We start from the raw sequence: 24156 nt of genomic DNA, 5'->3' as shown, positions 1-24156 counted from the left end.
ACCTTTCCCATCCATGTCCCTGTCCAAATGTCTTTTAAAGGGTGGAACTATACCTGCCCGTCCCACTTCCTCCAGCAGCTTGTTCCATATACACATCACCTTCTGAGTGAAGAAATTGCCCCTCAGGTCCCTTTTCAATCTTTCCCTTCTCACCTTAAACCTATGTCCATTAATTTTGGACTCTCCCACCCTGGGAACAGACCTTGCCTATTATTCAGTGGTAGCTTCCAAGAAGGAGTGGACTAAATATTTGTGAAGGAAAACATTTGCAGGGCTCTGAGGAAAGAGCAAGGGTAGCAGAATTAATTGCAAATCTCTTTCAATGAGACAGCAGAGGCATGGTGGGCCAAATGGCTTCCTATACTGCATTGTTTCTTAAATGAGCAGGGTTGGCACTCAGTTGTCTGATGCTATAAATTTACCACATGTGATCAGTAACGGTTTGATTTCCAACACCTTCGCAGCTTGACTTAACAGCTGGCACTGACCTATCTTTCATGTGCTCATTGAGAATCTGTGTTAGCAGGATGGAACTGTGATGAACAAGGGAGTCATTCTCAGTCACGCTCCCTCCTTCATTCCAGGACTCCAGCTGACAAAATTAGAATCGCACTGATGTATTTTTATTTGCACTCTTTTTCCCGCCTCACCTCTCCATACCCACTCTCTGTCCTTCCCCTTTCAGAGCAACCACCCGCCCAGCAGAGCCAGTCGACGTTACAGCCAGTGCCCGCTGTGCACAAGCAGCACCTGAGCCAGCAGCACCCTTCCATCACCTCGCTCAACCGGAACTCACTGAGCCAGAGGAGGAACCAGAGTCCAGCCCCCACCGCCGTCCTGCCCAGCGAGCTGCCTACCACGCCAGAATCCGTTCAGCTGCAGGACAGCTGGGTTCTCGGCAGCAATGTGCCACTGGAGACCAGGTACTCGCGTGAAACCAACGTACGCGGTGCGCTACCGGCCGGAGGAGCCCGCTGTTTCGAACGAGGCAAGAGCATAGCATTCTGGCAAGCCCGGAATGCGCGAAGCCAGCCAAAGGCTTTGTTTCTGTTTCGCAATGGCACCTGATTGGCTGGGATTCTGGGGAACATCTTTACTCTCTGGTCTGCTGCTAATGGGTCTCCTTTTCACAGAGGCAGGATGCTAGTCCTGGGCTTTCAGCCCACGTGCTGTTCTGTCACTGTGTCAGGAGTTGATTTAGAGATGTGGCAAGGTTCAAAGGTCAAAGGGTGCTCACACAGCCTCCAGTCTCTCAGACATTAACATATAAACGCTTGAAATAGCAGCTGAAATCAGCTATTCAGCCTCTTGATACCATTCTTTCATTTGATAATACAAGCTGGCATTGAATAAATAATAGTGAAATGAGTCCATTTCATTGTGGGATGATTTACTTTTGTGCAATACAGAGTGTTTAGAAAAACAGGAGGAGGCAACTAACAGACATGTTCGCCGTTCAGTATAATCTACATCCTAACTCCATTTATCTGGTTCTGTTCCAAATCGCTTCATACATTGCCTTAAAAAATGCCATTGCTGCTTTAATTAAGTTTATATTGTGCAGTTATCCTCACTCACACACAAGAAATGGACTCCTCTATCACTACCCACTGGTATTACTGCCATTTATAGAGCTCACTGAACATTATTGTCACAAAATTACCCAGAAAATGACAAAATTGGGATTTTTCATTTCCTTTCTGGTTACTGTTCAACAATGATATTTGTGGTTGCTTGACCAATGCCTCTTAGAATCACACCATTATTGAAGACAGGAAGAGGCCAAGAACAGAAATTGCTGGAGAAACTCAGCAGGTCTGGCCACATTGGTGGAAGAAAGCAGAGTTAACTTTTCGAGTCCAGTAACCCCTCTGAAGATGCTGTAAAACCTGCTGAGTTTCTCCAACAATTTCTTGTTTTTGGCCACTCAAGAATTGTATGATTCTAAAAGGCGTAAACCAAGCAACCAAGAATATCGCTGCTCAACAGTACCCAACAATTTCTGTTTTTGTTTTGGATTACCAGCAGTCATTGTTCTTTGTTCTATTATAAAAAGCAACAATTTGCCAGCTGGAAAACAAGTCACCCAATCTAATCCCACATTCCATCATTCAATCCATAATCCTGCAGGTTGCAACTTTTCAGCTTCATTTCCAGGCAACTTCTTTAGATTCATCGAGGGTTTCATTTCAGGCAGCAAGCATCAGACCCGCACCACCCTCTCAGTGAAATAATATTTTGCGCACCTCCTCTCTAATCTTGGTTCCAATTGCTTTAAATCCATGCCACCTAGTCACTGACAGACTTGCTAAGATAAATAGGCCAATCCCCTCTCTATTATACACGCCTGTCACAATTTTGAAACATCCCAATAAAATCTCCCTTCTAGTCATCGAATGAAAACCACCCCAATGTATCAGATCTTTCACCATCACTATTTTCTGGTTCTGGGAATGTTCTTGTAAATCTCCTCTAACCTCTTTAGCACAATATAATCACTTTCCATAATAAGGTGACCAGGTTGCATGCACTAGTCGGGTTGGTGAAATGTTTTATACAGTTCCAGCAAATCAGTCACCTTTTGTACGTCAACCAAAAAAGAGAGAAAGCATTCAATTTACCTTTGCAAACACTCACTTTACTTAATCTGCTGTCTTCAGGATTGTGTGAACATTATGGAAAGGCGATAGCCGAGAGATATTATCTTTGTAGAGAGAGGAAGAGAACTTCTTCAAGGTAGGAATCCTTGGAAGAGGAGTTGCAGTGGGGTCAAAATCAACTAGGGGAAAGTGAGGACTGCAGATACTGGAGATTAGTGTTGAGGATGGGGTTTTGGAAAAGCAGCAGGTCAGGCAGCATTTGAGGAGCAGGAAAATCGACATTTTGGGCAAAAGTCCTCCCGAAACATCAGTTATCCTGCTCGTCAGATGCTGCCTAACCTGCTGTGCTTTTCCAGCACCACACTCTCAACTCTAATCTCCACCATCTGCAGTCCTCACTTCCACCTAGAGATATTATCTGTTATTTAAGAGACCCAAGTAACATTCTGGGGACCCAGATTCGAATCCCACCATAGCAGACAGTTGAATTTGAATTGAAAAAAAAATCTGGAATTAGGAGTCTAATGATAACTGTGATTCCATTGTCAATTGTCAGAAAGCCCATCTGGTTCACTAATGTCCATTAGGGAAGGAGACTGCTGACCTTACCTGGTCTGGCCGAAAGTGATTCTAGACCCCAGTAATGCAGGTGACTGTTAAGTGCCCTTGAGGTAATTAGGAATGCGCAATAAATTCCGGCCATAAGCAGTACATCTCATGAATGAATTTTAAAAAATACAGGTCCCAAAACACCTCTTAGTATTCTTCCATTAATTGTGTCGCTTCGCCCTTTTGACTTCCCCAAATGCATAATCGAATCATGACAGTGCAGAAGAGGCCATTTGGGCCATCCAGTCTGCTCTGACTTGCCCAAGAGGATCCACCCAGATATAGCCCTCAACTTATCCCGTAACATTGCATTTCCTATGGTTAACCCACCTAACCTGCACATCCCCAGACACTAGGGACAATCTTGCATAGCCAATCCCCCTACCCTTCACATCCTTGGACTATGGGAGGAAACCGGAGCACTCAGTGGAAACCCACTACAGGGAGAATGTGTAAATTTCACACAGACAGTTACCGAAGTCTGGAATTGAACCTAGGTCCTGCCCAGGGCAGTGTGCTGCCCAGCTACTTCTCCAAGTTAAATTCCATCTGCCACTTTTCTCCCCAGCTGCCCAGTCCCTTGATACCTTCCAGCAATATACTGCTACCCTCCCACTGTCAACCAGGAGCCAAATTGTATGCCATATTCAAACTTATTGATCATGACCTCTACAGTTATGCTCAAGTCATTAACATGTGCACAATAAGCAGGGACCTGTTTGTGAGCCCTGTGGAACCCTACTGGAAATAGGTTTCCAGTCACAAAAACCCCAGTCAACAGTTATCTTTCATTCCCTGCCACTGAAACAATTTTGTATCCAGCTTATTCAATTTCCCTGGATTTCATGGGCCCTTTTGATTTTAAACAAATCTGCCATTTGCGAATTTGTGCTTTGCTAAAATTCGTGGAGACCACCTCAACTGCACTACCCTCATCAGTCATCCTTTTTACTTCATTAGAATATTTGCTCACGTTACTCAGGCATGTTCCTCCCTTCACAAATCAATAATGACTATCTGTGATTAATTCATACCTTTCTAAGGGGCATGTTATTTCTGTCTTTCAGTATTGATTCCAATAATTTGTCCAATACTGAGGTCAGATTAACTGGCCTGTCATTATTTGATCTATCCCTTGCTCCCTTCTTAAGCAAAGATGAACCTGTCTGACTGCACGCAATGAAAGTAGTAATGAAGAGAGAGCGAGAGGCAGAGAGGTCAATCTCCAACGAACTGTTGTTATTTGAAAGTGTCTCTTTAAAACTAGTTGTGATTTGTTTTTTACAAATTGAGACACTTCAGAGAGGAACTGCTAGGTTTTGTGAGTAACAATAGAACTCAGCCACAGCTTGCTCAGTGTCTGTTAAAAGAAATACGCCCATGGTGAATTGTTGAGTTTCTGCCTAGTCTTATTTGGGTTTCAACAGAGAGGGAAGAAATCGTCTCTGGGTCAATAATGGATATAGGACTGCCTATAATTTGGAGCAGTAAATAGGCTCCCTTACCTCTAACTGACAGAATAATCTTAGGAAGTGAACTACAGCCTGCTTTCATGGGCACAGGGTGGACGGGGTCAAGAATGACAACTTATGCCCTTTGTATAGTGCCTTTAAAGCAATGAAAAGTCCCAAGGCATTTCACAGGAGTGCCATAAAGCAAAATAACACAAGGTTCAGAAGGCAAGACTGCAGTCTATTTAGCATTCCAGTATAGAAGCTCAGATTGTAGGATGCGTTGCTTTCTACAATGTTAAAGTATTATTTTTCTTAGTTAATTTTATTTCCCTGTTCTGTTCTTTCTCTTCCTGAAGATGATGAGTTGCCGCTCTCCAGGGTTCAGCAGCATTGAATATCTCATTAGCTGTGCTTCACAAACACAGGAGCCACTGTCGTTCGGCAAGACCCTTTATTGCACAAGAGGCATCACAGCCACAGCACAGCCTGTGGGTCGATGAGCATCTCACACACAAATTCCCACCAGGAACAAAAACCAATTATCTTTAATCAACTTATTTGGACATGTTGTGACATAGGGCCATTTTGAACCCAGACTGCCCCTACTCTTACCAGTTTACGACCTGCCAATTCACAGCCTACAACCATGGAAGATTTACAGACAGAAGGAGGCTGCTTGGCCCCCTCATGTCTGTACCCAGAATTAACCCAAGACCACAGCAGAGACCCTGCGCACCCTGCCAAAAGGTTGGCCTGCCACTGCTTTTGGATTTGAATGAACATTTTGAACACTAATGGGTTAATATGTGCGAATAATTGATTTCCTGTAAGAGGCCTTAAAGACATGCACCAAGGCAGATTTTCAATTTAATGCCTTGCCATTAAATAATCCCCAGGGCTGAATGGAGAAATCATTTGCGGAGGATTTTGAACCTCTGACTGAGCCCATCTGATTTTCTGTCCATTAATTTAAGTGTTTCATTTCAGTGCTCACTGTCCAATTTTCCTCCGTGTGCCCAACCCAAATGATTACTTAATGGCCAAGAATAAAAGGGCAAAGTCTACCTGTCACATGTAATGCATAAGATGGAAAAGGATGATGGAGGAAGACGACGTCTTCAAAGCAATGTGCCACTTTTCATTTTTTTCTGCTTATCGCTAGGATTCTTTTATAATTTGTCATCTGACCGATGATATTTCTTGCCCCCTCCCCCCACCACCCCGGTTCCAATGCCTCTTCCCTCTTGCCATTTGCTTCCTTGCTCAGCATTCCTCCCAAACTATAAAAATGCATATTCTTCCATCTCCTGGCAATCCAGCTATCTTAAAACCCCAATTCACCAACTTGCTGAGTCTTGTCAGAGCCCAGGGAGACCTTCTAGCCTTAACCTCTGGCACACCATCACCCAGTGTTCCTGACTTCCTTCAAACTTCTACCTTCACTGAGCCACTAATTCTACTTCTTCCATCCCCTCTTGTCCACCTACTAGTGTCTCGCTTTGTGAGCTTGACCCTTCGCCTCCACTTTCACAAATTTCCAGAAAGGAAGCAGAGTGTTGAGCACGATGTATATGAAGCTGCTTGTAACCCTTTCTCACTGCATCCTTTTACAAGCAGTTCCACATTCACTGCGCTGGTCACACTTGACATGAGTAATTATAAGTGTGTGGGATGAGCAGTATGAGGGTAATTCATTCTCAGAAATTCAAACGGGCATGCTACATCTGAGCCCTGGGACTAAATAACAGGCAATTCATTCTTAAAACACGTATTTGAATATTTCCAACGCGTTCAATGATAGAACATTAGTATGGTCAAAATTATATTGGTTGTATATTATTCAGTCTTTTCTGATGGCAGGACTGCCTAATAGGATTCACAGGAGGGAATATGAGAACTATTTAGCAGTTCTCAAGCACGATTACAAAGGAATTAACAGCCTTGCATTTATTGTAAGGCAATTATTTAACAGTTCCAAAACAAAATTACAGGGAAATTAAAATGTATCATGTGTATATATTGTCTGTTTGCCATCTCCATTTAAAAAAAGCAATTAACTGGGATTTTCACACACTAACCAATGTGGACACCAGTCAGAAAAAACACTGATGATTCATCCGGGTGCCCTGTTATTTCGCAGAATAGACTTATTTTGGTCTATTCTGCACTCTCAATATTTGATTCCTTTCCAAATCATGTGATACTTTCAAAGACCAGCTACCCCATTCTAGAGCCTCTTGGAGTGGCACTAGAAAGGATTTAATACTGGAACTACAACACTGGATGCTGATCCTTGAGTAAGCAAGTACCAAAAAATACACTAACAACCAATTTAAGATAATCAGTCAGGCTCACTTACTCTTGCTCGAAGCTGTGTACATTAATGTACAGGACCCAGTCCTCTGCAGGCACAAAGGAATATATCCAGTTATTGTATCTTTGCACTTCAGCAAACGATTGAGGCCACATTATTTTCTGGTGCATTTCACATCTTGACCAATCAGAAATGTCCTGCCTTTTTTGAATTTAATGAAAAACATGGGGTGACGTTTTCTTGGCACATTCTTCAGTCAATGCCAAACCAATCAGTGTGTCCTCTTGCCAGCCAGTCAATGCCCGTTTCTCATGCTGTATAAATTCCCGTTGAGATTTGATATTCTTGAAATTGTGTCCTGACGAATGCAAGATAAAAACTTGTCGGCATGCCTACTTCTCCGACGTTACTCCGATTGTGTACGACCAAGTGATTCTCTGTCCGATTTTCATTTCATATATTCTGCGGATGACCTTTTTTTCCAGATCATTGCATAGGAATAAAAGCTAGCATTTTCTTTGTGTTTGAACTATATTCATTTGTACGCCAAGTAGATGCTACTGCACATTTAAAAACAAATAATCGAGGAATGCTGTGCAACAGACAATTTTTATATGTGAATTGAATGACTGGAGAGTGCACTCTGGAAAATCACAGAGTTAATTCCACACCGTTCCATTGATGTGCTAAGATGTGGGGTTTCACCTTAATCTCATTCTTTTTGAGCAATGGGCTCATCTTCCTGATACCTTCAAGTGAAATGCTGACACTGATTTCTGTTGTAGTGATGTGGGCACTGAGTTGTGCAGGGAGAGAAGGTAACAGATTCAGTCTGCATTGAAATACACGAGTCAGAGCTGGGATAAGGAGGCGATTATACTTCATTAGACCTGGGTGAACCCGAAACTGCACTTGATGTCCATGTACACAAATCTCTGAAAATTGCCACCCAGGTTGGTAGTACTGTTAAAAAGGTAAATGGTGTGTTAGGTTTTATTGGTAGATGGATTGAGTTCCGGAGCCATGCTACAACTGTACAAAGCTCTAGTGCAGCCTCACTTGGAGTATTGTGTGCAGTTCTGGTCTCCCCATTACAGGAAGGATGTGGAAGCATTGAAAAAGATGCAGAGAAGATTTACCAGGATGTTGCCTGGTCTGGAGCGAAAGTCTTATGAGGAAAGGCTGAGGGACTTGGGTCTGTTCTCATTGGAGAGAAGAAGGCTAAAAGGGGATTTAATAGAGACATACAAAATGATCAGAGGATTAGATTGGATGGACGGTGAGAATCTTTTTCCTAGGATGATAACATCTGCTTGTACAAGGAGGCATAGTTGCAAATTGAGGGATGATGGATTGAAGACAGATGTCAAAGGCAGGTTCTTTACTCAGAGAGTGGTAAGGGCGTGGAATGCCCTACCTGCCAATGTAGTTAACTCAGCCACCTTAGGGGCATTTAAACAGTCCTTGGATAAGCACATGGATGATGATGGGACAGTGTTGGGTGATGGGCTTAGATTAATTTACAAGTAGGCGCAACATCGAGGGCTGAAGGGCCTTTTCTGTACTATATTGTTCTATGTTCTAAGCATATTGGAATGCAGAAGACTGGGGAAATAATGAACTACTGACCAAATTTGGCAGTATGCTTAATCTTCCACAAAACCTTCTGGTAGAGAAAGGAAATCATAGAACCCCTGCAGTGTGGAAGCAGGCCATTCAGCCCTTTGAGTGCAAACCAAGCTGCCGAAGAGCATCCCACCCTGCCCCACCTCACTCCGCTATCATGCTGCCTTCCCCATGGCTAACCTACACATCCCTGGACACTGTGGGCAAATTAGCATGGCCAATCCACCTCACCCACCTATCTTTGGACTGTGGGGGGAAACCAGAGCACCTAAAGGAAAGCCATGCAGACACGTGAAGAATGTGCAAAGTCTACACAGTCACCCAAGGATGGAATCAAACCTGTGTCCTTGGTAATGTGAGGTAGCAGTACTCACCACTTAGTCACTGTGCTGTCCATTGATCCAGTAATTTTTGTAATGGCTAGATGGAATGCAGCCAGTTGGCCTCTCATACCAGTACCAACTCATTGCAAGCCTTCCCAATCAGTATCACTCACCTCCTCTTTCCTCATAGCCCTGCAATTCTCCAATTATTCTTAATATACTGTTAAAGGTTATTATTGCATTTCCTTCCACCTATCTTTCAGACAGTTCAGATAAGAACTCACTGAAATAATATATTTTTTCTCATCTCACTTGTTTGAAAACATAATTGTGTGTATGTTGGACAAGGCATCTGCTATTTCTTTGATGTCTCTCAATATCAAAATCTTGTCAACACAAATAAGGCTCCCTCACTACAAATAGTCATTTGGACATAGTGAGACTGTATTCCAGTAAAATTCATTGGTTTCAAGAGACAGGGCCATACAGTCTGGAGAAAAGAATAATGAATTGAAAGAAAGGCTGTTGGTGGGGCCATCACTAATGGTTAGGTCTTAGCTTTATAATTTTGACTCACCACAGGGAGGCCTGTTGATTGTCTGGAAAGGTTTCTGAAAGCATGTCATCTAAAAGAAGGAGGTCAGAAGGTCAAATCAGTCAAGGTAATGTTTGCAAAACTTGCGGTTTGCACCTAAGTTCATAGTAACATGACATCAAATCAAACTGTATTTCCTCAGGGCAACCCAGCAAGATGCACGGATCTTTGAAAGATGTGTGAATCTTCTCAAAACTTTCACTGACCATCCCACCCATTATTAACTAATGACCTTAAACTTCAATTTTTAATTCTTTAAGGTCTATAAAATAAAATGCCACATTGAAAACAAAGCACTGCATCATACAAGATGTGGCTCATTTGTGTTCATCTGATGAACTCTTTTTTGTCGAACCATCCTGGGTGTCTGTTTTCCCTTCTGAAATGGAGCTATTTCCATTTAAACTCTGGGCATTGATCAGGCGACCAATGAGTTATTTTGCAGCAAATAGTCTGTATAGGTTAGCTGAAAGAGAAAGGGAAACGCACACTTAATGGCTGCTTACAGTGCTTGGTCAATTTTGTGTTTAAGTACATCACGGTCTACATTTATATGTGGATGCATGAGTTTTAGATGCTTTTGTTTTTATAAAGCAATCGGTTTAGAAAGGGTGATTAGCAAGCATAGTGAGTAACAAATCCTGTCAAATTTGGCAGCGTAAATGACTATTTTCGGGGCATAAGAAACACCGTGTCAGAAATGAAGGCTCAATGTGCTGATATTAGAATAGTGAATCTCTTTAAGCAGAGATTTATTTGTAACCTCCCTTAACTAAAGTGTCTACAGTATCCAGTGCTTTGTTGGTCATCCATGTAAGTTTCAGGAAGAGCATAAATGATATGAGATTTAAGTTGTAATATCTGCACCTCCTGCAGTTTTATTAGTGATTCCTTCAATTTCTTTGAAGTAGTAGCGCACTTTATCTCAAATTACTGTCAAGGTTGCTGACTTTTGACAAGTCCCAACTGAGAGCCTGATGGGATGACGTCATGGCATGACCTCTGAGATTAATATTGCATAAGAAAAAGATTTACTTCTAATTAAATCATTAAATCATTGATGCCTCAAAATTATAAGTCACATTCTGAAAGTCAGATTGATATTTTAGAAATGCAAGGTAAATCCATTCACAATTTGAACTGTGCAGAAAAGTCCTAGTTGCTGTCTGTGAACCCTGCCAAGTTTTCACCATACCCCCAGATCTCCCCCTCACTGAGGATGAACGATCAGTCCTCAGCAAAGGACTCCCCTTCATCCCCCTCCACCCACGCATCAATGAATTTAATAACACGCCGTCTCGTCGAACACTTCTTACGCCGCCTCTGCCTCCGAGCTTACTTTCACAATCAGGATGCCCACCCACCTTCCGAGGACCCCTTCGCCCACCTCCAACACACTACATCCACCTGGACACCCCGTGCTGGCCTATTACCCACCCTCAATCTCTTCATTTCCAACTGTCGCCAGGACATTAACCACCTCAACCTGTCTACCCCCCTCCCCCACTCCAACCTCTCACCCTCACAACACGCAGCCCTCCAATCCCTCTGCTCCAATCCTGACCTCACTATCAAGCCAGCGGATAAAAGGGGTGCAGTGGTAGTCTGGCGCACTGACCTCTACACCACTGAAGGCAGACGCTAACTCGAGGACACCTCCTCCTACCGCCCCCTCGACCATGACCCCACCCCCCATCATCAAACCATCATCTCCCAGACCATACAGAACCTCATCACCTCAGGAGATCTTCCACACACAGCTTCCAACCTCATAGTTCAGGAACACCACACTTCCTGGTTCTACCTCCTTCCCAAGATCCACAAGCCTGACCACCCTGGCTGACCCATTGTCTCTTTATGCTCCTGCCCCACTGAACTCATTTCTACCGACCTCGACACTGTCCTATCCCCCTCTAGTCCAGGAACTCCCCACATACGTTCAAGATACCACCCATGCCCTCCACCTCCTCCAAGACTTCCATTTTCCTGGCCCCCAACGTCTAATCTTCACCATGGATATCCGATCCCTCTACACCTCCATCCGCCATGACCAGGGCCTCCAAGCCCTCCGTTTCTTCCTCTCCCGAAGTCCCCAACAGTACCCTTCCAACACATTCCACCCTGACCTTAAATTTACCTGGACCATCTCTGACACCTCCCTCCCCTTCCTGGACCTCTCCATCTCCATTAATGACGACCGACTTGACACCGACATTTTTTACAAACCCACCGACTCCCACAGCTACCTGGATTACACCTCCTCCCAACCTACCTCCTGCAAAAATTCCATCCGGTATTCCCAATTCCTCCGCCTCTGCCGTATCTGCTCCCAGGAGGACCAGTTCCACCACAGAACACACCAGATGGCCTCCTTCTTTAGAGACCGCAGTTTCCCTTCCCATGTGATTCAAGATGCCCTCCAACGCATTTCAACCACATCCCGCCCCTCCTCCCTCAGACCCCACTCCTCTAACTGTAACAAGGACAGAACCCCCCTGGTGCTCACCTTCCACCCTACCAACTTTGCATAAACCAAATCATCCGCCGACATTTCCGCCACCTCCAAACGGACCCCACCACCAGGGATATATTTCCCTCCCCACCCCTTTCAGCGTTCCGCAAAGACCATTCCCTCCGTGACTACCCGGTCAGGTCCACGCCCCTCAACAAACCACCCTGCCATCCTGGCACCTTCCCTTGCCACCGCAGGAATTGCAAAATCTGCGCCCACACCACCTCCCTCACCTCCATCCAAGGCCCCAAAGTAGTCTTCCACATCCATCAAAGTTGTACCTGCACATCCACCAATATCATTTATTGTATCCGTTGCTCCCGATGTGTCTCCTCTACATTGGGGAGACTGGGCGCCTCCTAGCAGAGCGCTTTAGGGAACATCTCTGGGCCACCCGCACCAATCAACCACACTGCCCTGTGGCCCAACATTTCAACTCCCCCTCCCATTCTGCCGAGGACATGGAGGTCTTGGGCCTCCTTCACTGCTGCTCCCTTCAACCCCAGGGCATCAGTGTGGACTTCACCAGTTTCCTCATTTCCCCTTCCCCCACCTCACCCCAGTTCCAAACTTCCAGCTCAGCACTGTCCCAATGACTTGTCCCACCTGCCTATCTTCCTTTCCACCTATCCACTCCACCCTCTTCTCCGACCTATCACCTTCATCCCACCCCCATTCACCTATTGTACTCTGCTACTTTCTCCCCACCCCCACTCCCCTCTCATTTATCTCTCCACCCTTCAGGCACTCTGCCTCTATTCCTGATGAAGGGCTTTTGCCCGAAACATCGATTTTCCTGCTCCTCAGATGCTGGCTGACCTGCTATGCTTTTCCAGCACCACTCTAATCTAGACTCTGGTTTCCAGCATCTGCAGTCCTTGTTTTTACCCGTCTGTGAACCCTTATTTGTTGCCATGAGCAAATAAGTATATGAATGATAGCCCAGGAATAGTCCAGCTGGCCTCTCAACCCTGCTTTGCAAGTTGATAAGATCAAATCTGATCTGATTGTGATCTCAATTCTACTTTTGTGTCTACGTCCAATACGCTTCAGCTCCCTTATTAGTCAATCACCCATAAAACTCTATCTTAAAAGTATTCAAGAAGCTGCCATTGTTGGCTGGACCAACATTGTTTGTACATCCCCAATCATCCTAGAGCTGTTGCTGTGGGTCTGGAGTCACATGTAATTCAGACCAGGTGAGTACCTGGTCTGAAACTTCCTTCCCTAAAAGATATGAGCAAACCAGATAGGGTTTTAGGACAATTAACAGTGACTACATGCTCACCATTGGACCAAATAGGTATTGAGTTCAAATTTGACCATCTGCATAGTAGAATTAACACATGGGGTCCAGATTACTCATTCAGTGACATTAACCACTGCTTCCCCTACACACAGAGTTGTCCTCCTTTTATGCCTGTCACGATTCCTCAGCTTTTCAAATGTGAAAATTCTCACCCACCTGGTCATATTCCCTCCATGGCATCACTAACCCTTTGTTTCCTTAACCACCACCAGACCAAAAACTCTTTGAGACCTCTGCACTCCTGCAATTCTGCCCTTTTGTACATCTATTCATTATAAAAATCTAACAGGACTGGACAGGGTAAATGCAGGAAGGATGTTCCCAATGACCAGAGAGTCCAGAAGCAGGGGTCACAGTCGAAGGTTACAGGGTAGGCCATTTAGGACCCAGGCAGTGGTGTGAGCCTGTGGAACTCCTTACCATAGAAAACAGTTGAGAGCAAAGCATTGAATATTTTCAAGGAGGAGTTAGATGTAGTCCTTCAGGCTAAAATGATCAAATAATTGGGAGAAAGTAAGAACAGGGTACTGAGTTAGATTCGTGGTGGAGCAGGCTCAAAGGACCAAACAGCCTTCTCCTCTTTTCTGTGTTTCCATATCGCCTATCCCCGTTCTAGCAGTTTTTTTATATGACTTGCCGTCAAATTTAGTTGAGTAATGTTGTAATGGAGCAACATTGGATGCTTTGCAACATTAAAGGTGCTGTGTGAATGCAGGTTCTCCCAATGCAGAAGCTGATATTGATCCATCATCACCAATGCAGATGATTTGTTCATTGCTCCATTATTCTTGGAACACTGTTGCATGCACATGGGCCACCACATTTCCAACAATACAATAAAAACAATGCTTGAAAACATTCTTTGTTTGTAGTAAAATGCTTTGCGATTATTTGAGGCCATAGGATGTGCTATATAAATGATAGAATGTTTTTCTTTTAGCACTAAGAAGTGCCCAAGTGGAGTTAGTATTGACTCATCTTCTGGATTCCTGTCTCGCTGTCTGTCTATAATTATTTTCCCTCCAGTTGCTATTTCCTCCTGACAGCATGCCGTGTTCTGAATTCATCATGGGTCGCCCACAGACAGACCCTTGTCTTTTCCCATCAGTGCATCAATACATCGCAGCCCTGGGCAAGTACTCAGATAAACTACTTCTCACCACCTGCTTTGAAGGACAACTAAAGATGGGCAGTGAACGCAGTGTTGCCTCATTCTGAGTACAATATCTTACCCTGCCCTTTCAACCAATACCTGCTGGGAAGGAGCAAAGTGCAATTTTGTGAATCTCTTTTAGTAACAAATTTGTCAATTTTTCTGTTCATTCTTACTCATCATTCCAACTTCTACATCAGCCTAAGTTCAGAGGTTTCTACATCCCTTCACTTTGATGATCTTGACAGGCCAGTGATTTGGCACTGACTACAGTTTGAAATGAGAAATTATTTGACCACAATATTTTTGTCGTACTTGTTGAGTTTGTCTCCACAGGGCAACTGACCTGCTGTTTGCAAGTAATTGTAATACAGTATTCTTGCATTGATGATGATTTCATACATGACTCCAGCAGTTTTAATCACAGCTTTGGATGGTTGACTGTGGTGTTTTTTGTGAGATAGCCTTAATTATCATTGATTTTCATGTTTAGGAACTTATTATTGAGATTTCTCAGCTGATGCATTGATCTGAGTTAAGGTTCAAACTTATTTTGACAGTACTCTTACTTATTCTATACGCTATCATTTTTTAACTTAAATGTACCTTATTTTGCATTAAACAATTGCAATAGATTGACTTCTGGTGGTTTGTAAAAAGGAAACTATCTTCATTTTCTTGATTTTTTTAATTGCCAGATGCTAGATTCATTATGTGTTGAGCAATATGAGGGACCTGAGACATACAGAGTTCATCAGGTATTTTTGTTCACTACCAGGATAACTCTTGACTACAAATCCTTCTTTACCATGATAAAAGTTTGATTCACAGTCGGAATGACTTGTTACAGTCCATCCAAAGTTTGACACCAAATCGACTGTATAGTTGAGGTGGAGACAATTTGGTCTGAGATCAAGAAATGTTGAAAGTTGCTCTTTTGACCTTAAGGTTACATAGGGCACAGTTGAGGGAAAGTGAGGAATTTCTTAGTAAAATCTGAACTTTACCACAAATTTGGGGAAGGAATGGTTGAGCATGGAACTAAACACAAGTGAAGGTAAGGATTCCACTCGTCACCACTGAAATGAATATAAGCCAAGGAGAGCAGGTGGCTACAAGAGCAGGTCTGAAGCTAGGAATTCTGCAGCAAATAATTCACCTCTCCATGAAACCTGTCCACCATCACAAGACACAAGTCAGCAGTGTGATAGGTTATTCCCCACTTACCTGGATGAGTGCTGCTCCATTGACATTCAAGGAACATGAAACCATCCAGGAGGAAGCAGCTCATTTGATTTGCACCATATCCACAAATGTTAATTCCCTCTATCACCAACGCTCAGTAACAGGAGTGTCTCTAGAAAGATACACTGTAGACATTCACTATGTTTCCTTCAGCAACATCTCTGAACACCGGACCATGCACATCTAGTATCTAGAAGGACAAGAGCAGTTAGTACGTGGGAACACTATCACTTTGCAAGTTCTTCTCCAGGCTACTAACCATCTTGACTTGGAAATGTATTGTTGTTCCTTCACTGCAACTGGGTCAAAATCTTAACATTCCCTCCCTAACAACATTCGAGGTGGACCAACGTCAAATGGATTAGGGTGATTCAAGCCGGACCTCTGCCTTCTCAAAGGCAGTTAAGAATGGGCATTGTAATGTCAAACAGTGAAGCCCATGTCCCCTGAATTAATGTTTATAAAAATGTCAGTTCTGAGAGAAAGCCCTTTGGCCCTCATCGAAGATATCCCATCCCTTCAGTAAGGACAAAGCAATACATCCCTTTTTATAAAATTGAGATGTCAGAGCCTTAGGCTATTTGGCCCATTTGAGTCAGCTCCTCCATTTAAGTAGATCATGGCTGATATCATCATTCTGAACTCCACTTTTCCCCATAACCCACAGTTCCTTTCATGATTATGATGTTGTGGCCATCACGGAAACATGGATATAAAAGGGACAGGAATTGTTGTTGGAGGTTCCTGGTTACAGATGTTTCAGTAAGATTAAGGGTGGTGGTAAAAAAGGAGGGGGGGGATGGCATTGCTAATTAGAAATGGTATAACGGCTGCAGAAAGGCAGTTCGAGGGGGATCTGCCTTTGGAGGTAGTATGGGCTGAAGTCAGAAATAGGAAAGGAGCAGTCACCTTGTTGGGTGTTTACTATAGGCCCCCCAATAGCAGCAGAGATGTGGAGAAACAGATTGGGAAACAGATTTTGGAAAGGTGCAGAAGCCACAGGGTAGTAGTTATGGGCGATTTCAACTTCCCAAATATTGATTGGAAGCTGTTTAGATCAAGTAGATTGGACGGGGCGGTGTTTGTGCAGTGTGTCCAGGAAGCTTTTCTAACTCAGTATGTAGATTGTTCGACCAGAGGGGAGGCCATATTGGATTTGGTACTTGGTAACAAACCGGGACAAGTGATGGGCTTGTTAGTGGGTGAGCATTTTGGTGATGGTGACCACAATTCTGTGACTTCCACCTTGGTTATGGAGAGAGATAGGTGCGTGCAACAGGGCAGGTTTTACAATTGGGGGAAGGGTAAATACAATGCTGCAAGTCAGGATCTGAGGAGCATAAATTGGGAGCACAGGCTGTCAGGGAAGGATGTCGTTGAAATGTGGAACTTTTTCAAGGAACAGATATGACGTGTCCTTGATATGTATGTACCTGTCAGGCAGGAAAGAGATGATCGTGTGAGGGAACCTTGGTTGACGAGGGAGGTTGAATGTCTTGTAAGGAGGAAGAAGGAGGCTTTCATAAGGTTGAGATAACAAGATTCAGACAGAGCCTTGGAGGGATACAGGATAGCCAGGAGGGAGCTGAAGAAAGGGATTAGGAGAGCTAAGAGAGGGCATGAAAAATCTTTGGCGGGTCGGATCAAGGATAACTCCAAGGCCTTTTATGCATATGTGAAAAACATGAGAATGACAAGAACGAGGGTAGGTCCGATCAAGGACAATAGTGGGAGACTGTGTATTGAGTCGGAAGAGATAGGAGAGGTCTTGAATGAGTACTTTTCTTCAGTATTTAAAATGAGAGGGACTGTATTGTTGAAGAGGAGAGTATGAAACGGACTGGTAAACTAGAGGAGATAATTGTTAGGAAAGAAGATGTGTTGGGCATTTTGAAAAACGTGAGGATAGACAAGTCCCCCGGGCCTGATGGGATATATTCTAGGATTATGTTGGAAGCAAGAGAGGAAATTGCAGAACCATTGGCAATGATCTTTTCGTCTTCACTGTCAACGGGGTTGGTACTAGGGGACTGGAGAGTGGCGAATGTTGTGCCCCTGTTCAAAAAAGGGAATAGGGATAACCCTGGGAATTACAGGCCAGTTAGTCTTACTTCGGTGGATGGCAAAGTAATGGAAAGAGTACTGAGGGTTAGGATTTATGAGTATCTGGAAAGACACTGCTTGATTAGGGACAGCCAGCACAGATTTGTGAGGGGTAGGTCTTGCCTTACAAGTCTTATTGACTTCTTTGAGGAGGTGACCAAGCATGTGGATGAGGGTAGAGCAGTGAATGTGGTGTACATGGATTTTAGTAAGGCTCCCCATGGTAGGCTTATGCGGAAAGTCAGGAGGCATAGGATAGTGGGAAGTTTGGCCAGTTGGATAGAGAACTGGCTAACCGGTTGAAGTCAGAGAGTGGTGGTAGATGGTAAATATTCAGCCTGGAGCCCAGTTACAAGTGGAGTTCCGCAGGGATCAGTTCTGGGTCCTCTGCTGTTTGTAATTTTAATTAATGACTTGGAAGAGGGAGTCAAAGGGTGGGTCAGTAAATTTGCAGATGATACGAAGATTGGTGGAGTTGTGGATAGTGAGGAGGGCTGTTGTCGGCTGCAAAGGGACTTAGATATGATGCAGAGATGGGCTGAGGAGTGGCAGATGGAGTTCAACCCTGTCAAGTGTAAGGTTGTCCATTTTGGAAGGACAAATAAGAATGTGGAATACAGGGTTAACGGTAGGGTTCTTAGTAAGGTGGAGGAGCAGAGGGATCTTGGGGTCTATGTTCATAGATCTTTGAAAGTTGCCACTCAGGTGGATAGAGCTTGTAAGAAGGCCTATGGTGTATTAGCATTCATTAGCAGACGGATTGAATTCAAGAGTCGTGAGGTGATGTTGCAGCTGTACAGGACCTTGGTAAGGCCACATTTTGAGTACTGTGTGCAGTTCTGGTCGCCTCATTTTAGAAAAGATGTGGAAGCTTTGGAGAGGGTGCAGAGGAGATTTACCAGGATGTTGCCTGGAATGGAGAATAGGTCGTACGAGGATAGGTTGAGAGTGCTCGGCCTTTTCTCATTGGAACGGCGAAGGATGAGGGGTGACTTGATAGAGGCTTATAAGATAATCAGGGGAATAGATAGAGTAGACAGTCAGAGACTTGTTCCCCCGGTACAACAGAGTGTTACAAGGGGACATAAATTTAAGGTTAAGGGTGGAAGGTATAGGGGGGATGTCAGGGGTAGGTTCTTTACCCAGAGAGTGGTGGGGGCATGGAATGCGCTGCCTGTGGGAGTAGCAGAGTCAGAATTATTGGTGATCTTTAAGCGGCAATTGGATAGGTACATGGATAGGTGTTTCAGCTAGGACAAATGTTCGGCACAACATCGTGGGCCGAAGGGCCTGTTCTGTGCTGTATTGTTCTATGTTCTATGATTAAAAATCTATCCGTCTCAGTCTTGAATGTATTTAATGATCCAGCCTTGACAGTCTCCTCTGATGAAGAATTCTATGGATTTATTACCATCTGAGAGATGGTTTCTATCCTAGCTGGGCATGACCCTTTACTCTGAGATTATGCCCTCTGGCCTGGACTGTCCGACAAGGCAAAACAACTTTTTCGTTCTTACCTTTTTTGAAAAATGTAAGATTCTAAAAGGTTTCCTCCCAGTCTTACGAACTCCAATGAGTTCTGGCTGAACTATCTCAACTTCTCCTCATAAGACAATCCCTCCACATCCAGGATCAACTTTGCGAGCTTCTTTGGATGCCTCCAATGCTGATATACCTTTCTTTCAGTAAGGGCCCAAAATTGTTCATAGGTGGTGGCACAGGCAGTTAGCAGTGGTTAGCACTCCGCCTCTCACAGTGCCAGGGACCTGGTTTGGTTCCATCCTCGGCTGATTGTCTGTGTGCAGTTTGCACATTCTCCCTGTATCTGGGGGGAGATTTCGTCCAGGTGCTTAGGTTTCCTCCCACAGTCCAAGGATGTGCTCGCTAGGTGGATTGGTCACGCAAAATTGCCCATAGTGTCCAAGAATATTTAAATTATGTGGATTAGCCTTGGAATATGCAGAGTTACAGGGATAGGGTAGGAGGGTGGGTCTGGGTGGAATGCTGTTCAGAACGTCGGTGGGTCGAATGGCCTACTTCCACACGAGGGATTCTGTGTGTTCTGGCTATTTCCATAGCTTTAGCAAAACTTTCCCTGTTTATTACTCCATTCCATTTGTCTTCCCTGTTTCCTGCTAAATCTGTTTGCTTGCTTTTACATGACAACTTCCTGCTATCTCTATGAAGTGGCGTTATTCAATGAAATAATATTCAGGTCCTCGAGTCTTAAGGCCAAAGTACATAAGCTCACATTTTTTCCACATTCTGTTTCATCTGCCAAGTTTTTGCCCACTCATTTAAAACTGTTTATATCCCTCTGTAGAGTCTTTGAATCAGCCTCACCATTTGCCTTCCCACCCATTTTTGTGCCATTCACGTACTTGGTTATAGTACATTCATTTTCCTTATCAAAGTTATTAATTTATGTTGTAAATAATTGTAGATCCAGTTGTGAATCCTGTGGCACCCCACGAGTTACAGGTTACCATTCTGAAATTGCTTACCTTATCCCAAGGTAACTCGGAGCATGAAAACTCCCTCACCTCCCCTCTTTCTTCTCCTGCATTCTGTTAGTTAGCCAATCTCTAATATATAGCCCCCAACACCATGGGCTCCTGTCTTATTAAGTAACATGACGTATGTTATCCCAGATCCAGTATATTTCCATTCTCCAAAGACAAGACATTAAACCTTCGCAAATACTCAACTTTTTTTTTCCCCTTGTCCCACAAATGAGACTCCTGTATGCAGAGTATCATAGAGAGTTGACAACTCGCAGTTTGTTGCTGCATGACTTATAAGATGTTTGCCCTGGTAGTATCCTCAGTGTACGTAACATGTCTCATCATTAGATAGAGCCTCTGGCTTTCACTGATGGAAGCTTCAGTTCCTGTTGAGATCAATGAAGGAAGATAATTGGTTTTTGTGTGACAGCTCTTGTTGCACTCCTGTTAACTGTTGTCAGCCGCAACTGATATAACTGCAGTGAAACGAAGGACTTCCAATTTTTCTCATGCACCAAGATGTATTTGGTGTCTGAGGTTATTTAATCAAGATCTTAAAACGTTGAGTTTCCTTGTTGCACAGACATTTCCATTTTCTCTCCTCCCCATCTTTGCTCCCTGACTTTCTGAACATCTCTGCTGGAATACAGACATGGGGTCACAATCTTTACATCAGTCAAGTGGCTCTCTCTCTTTTGTTGGATTCACCTCTTAAAGAGGGCAACATGGAATATGCTGGCCCTCTCTGCACCTGCTATCTGTCAACACTTGTCCAATTCTAGCAAAGGCTGTGTGGATAGCTGAATGCAAGCTGATCTACCTCTTTCCAACCTATGGGAATGTGAGAGCCCGACTATGGGCATGTAACTCGGAGCATGAAAGCACCCTCACCTCCCCTCTTTCTTCTCCTGCATTGTGTAACCTGACTGTTCCAATTTCAAAAGCAGCTATCCAGAATTTGATGTGCTTGAGGATGGAATTACCACACTGTATGACATGTACACACCAAGCTCTCTTGATAGCCCTGCAGAATTGCTCTTAATTTGTATAATTATAATCACTGACTTGACACTTTCAGGTGATTCTCCTCTTGTACAACCGCCCCCATCTCTATGCAATGAAATAAGGAGAAAAAATGATGACGCTGATTCACTTAATCCTACTGTTTTACATATTCAGGAAAAGCACCTTCATTCAAAAGGTGCTTCATAATTTGGCACATGCATCAAAAGTATGCCACAGTGAAGAAATTATAGTCTTTTTTGTGCGGAAGTATAGCTAACTCCTTTCTTCGATGCACGGTTTGCTTGAGGAAAGGGCAAGGCCACCGCAAGAAAAGGATAAGCAAGGGAATCATAGACAGCTTGGCCTCAAATCAATTGTGTCTATGCTGTCGGGAACTTTGTTGTAAGGAGGATGAGGACTGATGTGAATGGGTTAAGAGAATGGGCAGGGCTCAGGCAGGTGGAATATAATGTTGGAAAATGGGAAAATGTTTACTTTGGCAAGAAGAATATAAAGGCAGAGTATAACTTAAATAGAGAAAGACTGCAGAATTCTGAGGTGCAGCGGGATTTAGGTGTTTTCACGCATATGTCATAGAGGGTTGTATACAAGTACAGGAGGTAATTATGAAGGCTTTGTGGAATGCTTTTTTTTAACAAGAAGAATGAACATAAAAGTGAGGCTGTAATACTTGAGTTATACGCATTGGCGTGACTGCATTTAGAAATCAATGTGCAGTTTTGGTCCCCTTATTTGGGCAGGGATAGAAATGCACAGGAGGCCGTGCAGAAGAGGTTGACAGGATTGATACTTGGAATAAGTGGGTCGTCTGTAAGGGACAGGTCAGGGAGAAGGGGTTTGTTCCCACAGGAGTTCAGAAGAGTGAGGGGTGACTCGATGTAAGTGTCTAAGATTCCGAACAGTATGGAGAAGCTGCATGTGGAAGGGATGTTTCCTCATGTGGGTGAGTCCAGAACTAGGAGGCACAACTTTAAATTAAAGGGTCGCCCTTTTCGGGTGGAGCTGAGGGGAATGTTTTGTGCGGTTTCGCAACACTCTGCCTCAGAAGGTGGTGGAAGCAGAGAGCCATTGAATATTTTCAGGGAGCAGGTAGAGGAAATCGTGTTGAGCAGGTGGATGAAAACTTACCAGGGTGAAGTGGGGTTGTGGAATTCACATTGCAAAGAGAACAGCCATAATCTTCGTGAGGAGGGGAGTAGGCTTGAAGGTCTCAGTCGCCTCCTTCTGCTCCTAATTCATACATACTCCAGAAGCCATAAATAAGATTAAATGCAAGCCTTTCTTTCTGTATGAATGAATTTTTATAATATGTTTCACAATCTCAGGATGTGCCAACACATGTTCCAGCCACTGAAATATTGTTACATTGTAATCATGATTGTAATGTAGTAAATGTGAAAGCCAGTTTACACATAGCAAGGTTCTGCAATAGCAATGCGATAATAACGAAATGTTCTGGTTACCCCTTGGTTTGGGTTCACAACATTAAGTGATCCAAGTAATGAACATGAACTGGACCTCACATCTGAGGAAAAATGCCGAGGCTTAGAGGCGACATGCATTGTCATTCTCCAGCACGACCCCCAAGGCTAAAGAGGTGAAATTATTAGGACAGCTTATTTTAACAAGGCATGTATTCCTTTGAGAATAAATGATTAATAAGTGACCTAATGGAGCTGTTTAAAGATGATGGAGGATGTGATTGGTTGAATGGAGAGAAACTACTTCCTCTGATACAGAGGATCACAGTAAGGGACCATTGCCTTAAAATTAAACGATTGCCATTCGGGGCTGATGTCTTTTTACAAGATAGGAGGGAGTCAGTGAGACAGGGAGGGAGGAAGGAAGGCAGTGAGACTGGAAGTGAGTGAGGGAGGCAGTGAGACAGGGAGGGCAGGAGGGATGGAGGCAGTGAGACAGGGAGGGAGGCAGTGAGACAAGGAGGGAGACAGGGAGGGCAGGAGGGAGGCAGTGAGACGGAGGGAGGGAGGCAGTGAGACAGGGAGGCTTTGAGACAGGGAGGGAAGGAGGGAGGGAGGCTGTGAGACACGGAGAGAAAGAGGGAGGGAGGCAGTGAGACGGAGGGAGGGAGGCAGTGAGATGGAGGGAGGGAGGCAGTGAGACAGGGAGGGAGGCAGTGAGACAGGGAGGGAAGGAGGCAGTGAGACAGGGAGGGAGGGAGGCAGTGAGACAGGGAGGGAGGCTGTGAAACAGGGAGGCAGTGAGACAGGGAGGGCAGGAGGGAGGGAGGTAAGAAGACAGGGAGGGAGGGAGCTGCCCTCGTATTCCCCCAAACAAGCAATCAAAGTTACCGACAAACATGCCCACACATGGGTTTGAATCCCTCCACGAAAGCTGGAGAAGTTTAAATTCAATTAATAACATCTGGACTTAAGAAGCTCGTCTCTGTAATGGTTTCTGTGAAACAATCATTGATAATGTAAAAACCCATCTGGTTCACTCATTCCCTCTCGGCAAGGAAATTACCATTCTCATCCAGGTGTGACTGCAGATCCATAACAAAGCACTGCACTCTTCACTGTCCCGGGAATGGCTGAACAATCACTTAGTTCAGGAACCGTTAGGAATTCCTTACACCACTTTAATATTGTGGCATTTTGTTTATAATGCCTTTTCTCCATCTTCTGACCATAATATATGGCAACATACTTGTAGCATGAAATTGCATTAACCATGTGTCTTGTGGATTTCACTCATTTCTCTTCAGTGCTTCTGATATCTGTTACTATCCACCTGATTATTTGTTGCATTTTTGAGTTTTG

General features: G+C 44.0%; 1 protein-coding gene across 20 annotated transcripts in view; it reads left to right on the top strand.

Annotated features, from left to right (window-relative positions):
- Positions 1-24156, top strand: part of LOC122557375 (teneurin-3) — a 2678940-nt gene that overhangs the window by 2430773 nt on the left and 224011 nt on the right. For all 20 annotated transcript variants that reach the window (XM_043705048.2, XM_043705074.2, XM_043705164.2 and 17 more), the window contains one exon: positions 686-923. In XM_043705048.2, the coding sequence (XP_043560983.1) occupies positions 686-923 (238 nt within the window). The remainder of the gene's footprint in view (positions 1-685; positions 924-24156) is intronic.

This window comes from Chiloscyllium plagiosum, unplaced genomic scaffold (assembly GCF_037043375.1).
Source record: "Chiloscyllium plagiosum isolate Xiang-an unplaced genomic scaffold, Cpla_swu_hap1 HiC_scaffold_2, whole genome shotgun sequence".
Classification (NCBI taxonomy): domain Eukaryota; kingdom Metazoa; phylum Chordata; class Chondrichthyes; order Orectolobiformes; family Hemiscylliidae; genus Chiloscyllium; species Chiloscyllium plagiosum.
Note: the sequence above shows the minus strand (reverse complement) of the source record. Positions and strands in the feature narration are given on the sequence as shown.